We start from the raw sequence: 10040 nt of genomic DNA on the forward strand, positions 1-10040 counted from the left end.
AGTCAGATTGAAGAAGACGATGAACGAACCCTAGCTGTTTTCCTTTCATTCGGATTGGCCTTTGATTTTTAACAAATAAAATAACTAAATGCTAAGTCCAACTAATTTAATCATAATAATCCATATAAAATCGAAACGTAAATAAAATAAAATAAAATGAAGAGGACATGTGGAAGGCTCTCCTTACTCTACTTAATGATGTGGAGACCAAAGAAAAATCAGTGACAAAAAAAAAAAGACCAAAGAAAAAAAAGATACTTCTTTATAATAATAGATAGATATTTTGATCATTTTTTTATAAAATAACAAACTTAGTAACATTCTTATATGTTGTTACCATTTTAACTCTTTAAAGTCATTTAACTTCGTTTTGCAACTTTTTCGGATTCTTTTTGTTTTGTTTTTTGCATGTTTTGTTGCTAGAACATGTTTATTGGGGGATTTTTAGAGTGGAGTTCTTAGCAGAATATAAAAATCTATTTCTTAATTTTTAACTAAAAAAACTAAGAACTGGCTCTTAAAAAAAAGACGGTTCTTATATTCCGTTAAAAATCCACCCTAAAAATCCTTCAATAAACAAACTGTTAGTATCTGAAACTATAGTTTTAGTGAATATTGTTTCCTCCATGCATATTTCAGTAGTTTTAAAATGTCTAGTCAGGTTATTTATTTTCAGTTTACTCTTAAATGTTTTAAAATCATTTCTCTGATTAAAATTTTTCAATCTATCAATTGTTTAACATTGAATCATAAAAGATATTAAACGTTTTTCACATAGATCAGTCTATTATAGGTGAACCTTTAAACGTAATGTTTTTAAGTACTTTTTCCTTGTAAGATATTCTTATGTAACTTATCATATGTGATAGATTCACTTCTTCATTGTACACAAAATTACTTAAATAAAAACTTCCATTAGCTAGTCAGTTTATACCATACTTTTTTTTTAATACGTGTAAGGCATATCCATAAATATAGTAATACTTATGAATTGTCGTTGGAAGAAATTAGAATTGATTGTACGTGGAAAAATGCATATCAAAACAATTATATACGTTGGCAAAAAGAAAACAAGCTATATATAATATGTCCATATCTTTGGCCACTTAATTAACTTGGGAATGAGACCTATTTTGTCGCAAGTAACCCAAAAGTGACACATGCGTTTGACCCTATACTTATCATATAGAACAAGCATGTGAATGTTAACATCAACGAATGTTATATATGTTAAGTGTAAATCATTTTGATTCCTTTTAAATAAGTTAGATGACTTGTAGCAACTTTATAATATTTACTAGATGAATATCATATCACGCAAGATTATTATATATGTTTGAATATAAGATGTGATATGGAAAAAAAAAAGATGTGATATGTCCGTTATACGGAGGCCACAAGTTGTTTCGAGTCAAAACATGCTTCGACCACAAAGATAAACCACTAGTGACATGAAATTATCACCAATCTTCAAATGTGATAATTTGACCATTATCACTAGAGTATCATTTAATTCTTGCGAATCAAGCATCAATTTTGTTGAAAATGAGCTCAAAACAAGTTTTGATCCCATGAGTAAACATGTTATTTGTTTGACCAGTTGCTCTAGCCTCTATGTGACTAAAATTAAAAGGTACAAGTCGTTGATAATAGGGATCTCTTTTGAATGCGCTCAAGATCAAGACGAGACATATATAAGTCACATAACCATTTCATCCGTAGGTAATTTCACAAATTTTTCCTAATAAAATACAAAATATCAAAAAACATACGGACATGTCGACATGAAGAAGAAATTTAAGGGAAAATTTTCATTTAGGCCAAAAATACTATATTTCACTTACTAATTGTCCCATTAGGTTAATAATTTTCAAAATACCAATAATGTCCTTAAATTTCAATTATAAATTCGAAATTACAATTATAAATTCATTATAATATATTTAGATATTATAATAACATCTAACTATATAAAAACAAATAAAATCTTCAAATCAGAAATAAATATATTTAAATAAATAACTACTTTTAGTATTTATTTATTCTAATATACTTATTTTTATATTTCTCATAGATATGAATATTTTAATATATTTTAGTGAATATTATTCAGGAGATTTGCTAAAAATAATCTAAAATTTTGAATTTTATAGAAATCTACATTTCTTAAAAATTAAAATATAAAATATATTTTTCAAATATGGAAAATTATCTTTTATCTATAAAAAAATAAAACGAATTTTTGGTGCAAAATCAAATTTTCAAACATGAAAATTGAACATTTCCAAATATTTTCTTCACATATTTTCTGAAATATTTGTACTTATCCGTAGAATTCACATAACATATTGAACATGTTTGAACTCAATTTCCACCGATTTTAGATTTCCAAGGAATGTATAGATTATGTGTTCACATATTTTAGAGTGATAGGTTAAATGTATAATGTGTATTTCAAATATTTTTAGATTACATCAATTTACGTAGATGATGTAACCTAAAATAAAACAAATAAATCTTAAATTTTGTTTTAAACATTTTATCAACCAAAAAATACCTCTAATTCAATATAGGTATTTCACCAATATTTCATATTTTTCCAACAAAAATTAATTTGAAAAAATATTTACTTAATTTATTTTATAAATAGAAAATGGAATTATAGGCAAATATATTACAAATTTGAAATTAGTCTAAAAGGACAATATACCTGTTTTTCTTTGTCGAAAAAAAATTTCCTGAATTTTAATCAATTCTCCGTTATCTTGTAGAATTTCCTCGTATAGAGAGTTATTTTACAATCTGCATCATGATCAAACTTACGAAAATAACATAATTCAAAATATTTAGTAATTTGTGAATAATAAACTGAAAATATGGCTGTGATTTTCCTTGGTTTCATTTTGAAGAAAACTGAATAGTAAGTAGCAGTGATTAAGGAGACCATATTCCCAACCATCTCTTTTGATTTTGATGATAATTTTTTTGTCACTGTTGGACCATGTATTTTCCCTATCTATGTTGTTTTCTATCAATTATACAGATATGGTGAAAGATTTGACCTAAACGTTTTGTTTTTGTCCCCTAGCTTTAATTCAAATGATTAAGGAAACAAATTATTTGTGATTAAATTGCTCAGAATTATTTTCATACTATTAGGTTGACTGATTTATGCCTTTTATAAATTAGGATGTATTTTTCTCAAGTTTTTTGTGAATTATGTTACACTAATGATGATTGATAAGTTAAGACTTAAGAGTGGACACAAATAAACAACCGAGATTTCAGGTAGTACTTGCGGCTTTATCCGTTTACTTTTAATTACGAAAATTGATATTTGGCTTGAAAATAATAAATATTCTTAATTTCAAGTATTTTTTTAATTTCAAATACTTACTAAAAGTTATATTTACTAGTTACAAGTCTCCATTTACTTCTTGCTAGATGATGTTCTATTGTTCATTCAAATGATTTATTTGGATGAAGATGCTTATGATGCTTTATTTAGTGCATTTACTATGTACAAGATAGATCACCTGAATGAATTCTAAAAACTCAGTTGATTTGTTTTTAAAAAAACTAGCTGAGTCTTTACCGTGCAGCCAACTGCAATGATTTAGTAAAAAATGACAAATAATAAAAATAATTCTAACTAAACTTAAAACATTACACAAAATCACCTAACCCTAAATATTTCTTAACTAACATGTCTTTCTCAATCTTTCTTTTTTTTATTTATTAAAACAATCCGAAACCAATAGATAATGATTTTCCTTTCTCAATGTTTCTCTCTAACGGCTCTCTCCCTGACAACTTTCTCCGGCAATTGGGTTGTCATTTCTCCTCTGGCTTCTTATGTTGTTCCTCTATTGGTTGTCTTTGATCCTCCGACGAGACTAAGTGAGACTCCTCGCTTCGTCTTCATCATTTATATATAAGTTTGAAGATTTTGGTTTAGTCTCATTTATGTGGTGGGTTTAGTTTCTTTTACATAGATCATTTGAAGTTACATATCACATGTGGACTATCCGCTTAAAATTCAGTTTGTAAATCTTGTTTTAGTAGTGCACTTGTCACATGATATGTACTTGCAAAATATCTAAAAGTGTGATTTGTTACTTGATTTAATGACTACATATAACAGTCAGGTTCTAAAACGCGGTCGCACAGTCCGATTAAACGGCGGGGAAACGCTAGGCGGAGGGGAACCGAGTCGATTTTGTCTTATTCGGCCAATAACTCGGAGTGGTGAAAAAAAATTCGAAATTTTGAGATTTTAAGCTTATAATCAAGTTCTACATGTTAAATCTATGAGTAGTAAGCATAAATATCAAGAAAAACGCAAAAGAAACTGATGAAATCGGTGAAACAAAGGTGTGGCGGCTCTGAAATTTCGACTGAGAAACCCTAAAACGCATTGGGGAAGAAGATGACTAAAATTACACTTATGCCATTGATGAAAAATGAAAAAAAAAGGTAAAATACGGGATCCGGGTATCGAACTCGCAGAGTGACGCTAACACCCAAACTTGAGAAACCACTCTGCCATCAAACATTTCATTGCAGTCTATGGAAATCGTATATTCATATATATAATTTAGCAGAAAATTAAATAATCATTAAAAATTAATCCCCGAGTAATCGGCGAGTAATCTCCGATTTTCCTACAACTCGCTAGGCTCAGACCGACCGCCCGACTCACGCCTAGCGCGATTCCGAACACACACGAATAAAGAGCAAAGAACTAGTACGGAGTGTCTCTATATCACTACTTCACGTACAATTAGCATGCAAAAAGAAAGAATTCAAGCCCAATGAGCCTTTGAAAATTTTATCTTCTTGCTTTCAAGTATTTGGGCCAAAGTATATATATTTGACTGAAATACGTCACGGTTGAAGCAACTTCTTGATAAATGATGGTGAGAGAGAGAGAGAGCCCGAATGGAGTGAACCACCCACTCTTCTACTTTCCAAGCTGATCTGACGATTGAAAGTTTTGACGAAGCAGTGAACGGCGTGGATGGATGGAGTATTCTGTATTCCACACGGCTTCTCTTTTTCATGTTCCACAGGATCACAACATTCAAGAGATTGTTTGATCCAATCATAGAAGGCACAACCAATGTGATGAACTCTTTGTGTAAATGCTCACTGACCCAGTGCCGTTTCAGTGCCACCAAAGCATCTCCCCTCAACTATTCGCATTAGATCGACCTTGACCACTGCAAACGCTTCAATATGAGAAACATTTATATCTCTAATCTACTTGAAGACTTGATCAAGTATTGCTGTTGTGAAGCATTAATTAGCAGATGATCTAAGTGGTCGCTTCCAATTGTGCATGGAAGTGTTTTACAGTCTAACACCAAGCCACTCCATATTTGGATAGATAAAAATCAAGAGATAAACAAAGGCTTGGGCCGAAAATTACATCTCTTCCTGCCCAAACTCCAATACATTTTCTTTAGCATCAAGTCAAGCTAATAGTCTCACAGACTCACAAAACACTTGGATTCATTTTGATTATCTGTAAGAGAATGTGAATATTTATATAAATATATGTTCCAGAGTTAAAGAAAGCTTTTCACAAGATCCCTCCACTTCATCACCTCACCTCAGCCCATGCATGTGCACTTCAAGCTCTCCTTTCTAATAGTATAGATCACGTGAGTGAGACATGCCAATTGCCACACGTACGTACATAAAAGATACATACAATCGCATGTGCAACCACAAAATAGTGGAAGAGAGTGGGAGAGGATAGTTTAGGGCTGGGCAACCGGGGTACCATTCGGGTGTCGGTTCTATTTTAGTCGGGTTCGGGTTTTCATGGTTACCGAAAACCAGCCCCATTCGGATAATTTAAAACTTCGGTTCGGGACCGGTTCGGGTGCTCTTCGGTTCGGGTCGGGGTTGGTAAATTATTTTGGTATTGGTATAACCCGAAATACTATCGGATTTAGGTTTCAAACGGACTTTCGGTTCTTGAGGATATCGTTTATACTAAATGTAACCAATACAAATCTAAATAAATAGTAACTTGCAATACAAGTAAGTAAGTAAAAGCATTAATTTTATCACTAACCAAAGAAAACAATTATAGAATGATGCAAATTTAAAACGAAAACCAAATGAGAAACATATTATTTAATGAAATCAAAAACCAAAAACTTAAATAAAACTTCAAAAATAGAAAAGAACATCAACCTTAATAATTCAAAATCAAATGAAAAAGTAAACATATCTATCGATAGAAATAAAACCAAATAAATGAAAGCATAAGACGAAAACCAATTTCTCATGAAATGAGAAGCATTGTTCAATGAACACAAAACCAAAATATAAAAACTTCAAACTTCAACCGCAATCTTCAACCATAAACTTCCATGTTATAAAACCACCAACATTTATGTAATAGATAATAATTTAGATGTTTCATATATCTAAGTGTATTTTGGATACATATCAGAAATTAAAATCATGTTTGGTACAAGATTTTTTTGGAGTTTTGAATATTTCGGGTTCTATCGGATATCTATTTAAATTCGGGTTCGGTTCGGATAATACCCATAACCCAAAATACCATAAAACAAGATCCATTCAGTATTTATGTCGGATTCGGATCAATCCGGATTCGTTTTTATCGAATCGGATTCGGTTTGGATTTTCGGGTTCGATTAATTTGTCCAGCCCTAGGATAGTTACTAAAATACTACCAAGTTTAGTATAGAGTATAAAAATCATCTTCAAGCTCTCCTTTCTAATAGTATAGATCACGTGAGTGAGACATGCCAATTGCCACACGTACGTACATAAAAGATCCATACAATCGCATGTGCAACCACAAAATAGTGGAAGAGAGTGGGGAGAGGATAGTTACTAAAATACTACCAAGTTTAGTTTAGAGTATAAAAATCATCTTTTGACTTTTTCCTCATTCCCAATCACCTTTAACTTTTTAATATAATTTATATTCCAAAATGCGATACAGCTGTTATTTATATTTGTAGCTCAATTGAATAACCTGACAAAACCAACACCTGCCTTGTTGACACTTCCGTGCATTTCCCTCTTTAATTCCCACTCTCATCTTTTCACTATTTCATTCAACTGCATATACAATATTAACTATAATTCATAACAAAAAACCATATAATAAAATTAATTTAGAAGAATGCTGTCTCGTGTTTGTGATGGCCCGGCGAATAAGCAGAGAGACAGTGAAGACAGAAGCCAAATGAATTGTCCCTTTCTATTAGATTCGTAGAATCACAACACACGTCAGAATCTAACGTTACATCCACTGGTAAGGCGATAAGAACAATGGAATAACAAAATTAAAGAAGCCTCCGATAATACTTGCTGGATGTAGTAATGGCAATTAAAGTCAAAAACCATACTTAGAGAGAAACACAAGAAATGCAAAACTGTTTTTGATTCATCTTTAATTATAAGACACAAAACTAAATAAAAAATAAACTCATTAATACAAAACCCGGCTACTTATGTCTTAAGATCTTACTTCTCTCCGGAACACACATTATGTATGTCTCAAATACTAAAAAAAAAACATTAATAATTAAACAAAAATATAACTCTTTCTCACATTAAAAACTCAAGTTGCAAAACTTTTCATGGTGCAAGTGATGTGTTGAGGAGCGTTTTGATCGCCTAGGAAACCAGAACCAGCTAGGTCGAGCCCAAGATCTGCAAAGTCGAAGTCGGGCAACGCGTTAGGACCGTTGTCCCCAAATCCGTTAATGTCATCGAGCAGACCAAAGTCATCAACAAGCTGATCATCAGTGAAGAAACAATCAAAGTCCAGATCATGCTCGTTCACACCAGCAGCCATTGGTTCCTCGAAGAAACCAAAATCAGGGATCGGTAGATCAGCAAAGTTGAAATCGAACAGCACTTCCTTGCTGCTCGAATCAACATTATTTGAAGTAGCGATCTTGATCTCTTCTTCGTTAGGCTTGACAGAAGTGAGAACCGAAGCAGAAGTGTCTTGCTCAAGAGGAGAAGAGCGAGAGCACTGACTAGTCTCAGAGACAGAGTCATCATTAGTGATGCCGACAAGTGCATCGTACTCTTTCCTCTTGTCTTGATAAGCCTGATAAGCTGCTTCTTCGGTGTCGAAAGTACCCAACCAAGTCCTGGTTTTAGTGATGGGATGTCTAATCTCAGCAGCCCACTTCCCCCACTTCCTCTGCCTAACACCAACACGCTTCTTGGGACGAAGAGCAGCTGGTACTGATACTGATACTACCTTCTTGCTGGTGGTTTTGGTGCTGTCTTGTGAAGAAGACACTGAAGGCGGCTCAACACGAGGTTCCAGAGGTGGAAAGTCGACTTCACGGACGATGCGTTTCACTTGACGAGGGTTCTTAGTAGCATCTTCCTCGTCGCTAGAGGAATCATCAGTTGCGTAAGGATCGTTGACGATGATCCTAACTTTTCTCAAAGGTTGGTGGGTATCTTGAGGATGGGTTGATAAAGATAACAAAGAGTTGCTTCTCTTTTGTTTCTTCGTATCAACCAAAGACTGTTGTTTCCTTATCTCTACCATTGCTGACGTCACAAAAAAAAAACCCAATTCCTCAAAAATACCCAGAAAAATTATTAAAAAAAAAAAATCAAAACTTTGTATCAACACTCTTCGGATCAAAATGGGTTTTGTCTGAAAATCTCAGCGAACTATGAAAAAAGAAAACTTTTGCTGTTTTATATGAAAACCCCCAAACACTTCAACGCCAGAACAAGTCCTGAGAGACATAAAAATCAAACCTTTAGTTTCTAAGATCTCTTAAAATAAATGAAAAAAAAGATGATACCTTTTGGGTCTTAAGCGCATGGAAAGAGACGGAGTCTCGAGAACAAGCCTCTGCTTAGAGCAGAAGTGAAGAGCGTTTGAAGTAACAGGTAGACCAAGTTTCGAACAAGATGATGATGAGATCGGACAAGAGATGATGTTGTTAATCAAAGACAAAATCACAGCTTTTGATTCAAATCCAGCCGACATAAATCCGCGTTCACAAACGCTAACTGTTCCTGTTCTTAAGAGAAAAAGACACAACAACAAGGAGAAGAACAAAAAGTAAGAACCCAGAACACACAGCTTAAACCCTTGAGCAGAGAGAAACAAAGTTACTTTGACTATATATAATAAAAACTCGATTTTTTACAAAGACTACGCAAATCTCTAGAAGAGAAAACATAAATATCAAACAAACAATTAAACAAATACAAGAGGATGAAGAGGAAGAACGCAGAAAGAAGAATCAATAAAATATTTTTATTAACCTTTTTGTTTGTTGAAATGTGTTTTTCTTCAGATTCTCTCTCTTCTATCTTCTGCTCTCTCTCTGTCTCTCTTTTCTTTTTAATCTCTGGACAAGCTTTCATGCTCTTTATATTCTCATTTTATATAGACATTTCACTTTTTTCAATGACGGTCAAAATGAACCAATTAATGAAAAGACCGACACTTATGGGAAAGTAATTATCAATAAAGAAAGTAAATATTCAGTTTTCTTTTTTTGAGAAAATAATATTCAGTTTTCTTTTTGAGTAGATTTGTAGCCATCAATAAGAAACTAAATTTGGTATGTTTAACATTATTTTGTTAAATAATCTTTATAGTCTTCACATTTATTAACCAACTCAGAGATTTAACTGAATCTTCCGTTTGCTTATACATTAAAAAATAGATAAATAACAGTATTGGACTCTTTTGACTGTCTTTTTTAGCGTTACGTTGTTATTTTAGAGTAATACAGTATTAAATTTTATTTTTAACCGTCGTAGAGAAATAATAAAGAAAAGTTAATTAGCATCATATAATAAAATGAGCTGGCATGGTGGGAGTAGGGACAATTTTATAACATTAATGGCGCATGACTCTCTCTTACTCATGCTTCTAACATGGCCCGCCAAGAATCCTAGCGCGTGTTTGCACTCTCCCTTCCCCCACACAGAAGTTAACGAGTCATTTTATAATCTTTTCTTTTTAGTCGGTTTAAGTTTAGTGTTTTAGTTTT

The 10040-nt window shown here is 32.5% G+C and overlaps 1 protein-coding gene across 2 annotated transcripts; it reads right to left on the reverse strand.

The window, feature by feature from the left end:
• Nucleotides 1-7415: 7415 nt before the first annotated feature.
• On the reverse strand, nucleotides 7416-9437 carry LOC108817374 (ethylene-responsive transcription factor ERF118). Of its 2 annotated transcripts, none has more exons than XM_018590040.2 (3): nucleotides 9304-9437; nucleotides 8835-9051; nucleotides 7416-8765 (listed from the first exon to the last, which is right to left on the reverse strand). In XM_018590040.2, the coding sequence occupies exon 3, from the start codon at nucleotides 8567-8569 to the stop codon at nucleotides 7616-7618; it is 954 nt and encodes a 317-aa protein (XP_018445542.2). In that variant the 5' UTR covers nucleotides 8570-8765; nucleotides 8835-9051; nucleotides 9304-9437; the 3' UTR covers nucleotides 7416-7615. The 2 variants fall into 2 exon arrangements, with proteins under 2 accessions (XP_018445542.2, XP_018445543.2); XM_018590041.2 differs by having other exon boundaries at nucleotides 8835-9056; nucleotides 9304-9425.
• Nucleotides 9438-10040: the final 603 nt, after the last annotated feature.

This window comes from Raphanus sativus, chromosome 7 (genome assembly GCF_000801105.2).
Source record: "Raphanus sativus cultivar WK10039 chromosome 7, ASM80110v3, whole genome shotgun sequence".
In the NCBI taxonomy this organism is placed as follows: domain Eukaryota; kingdom Viridiplantae; phylum Streptophyta; class Magnoliopsida; order Brassicales; family Brassicaceae; genus Raphanus; species Raphanus sativus.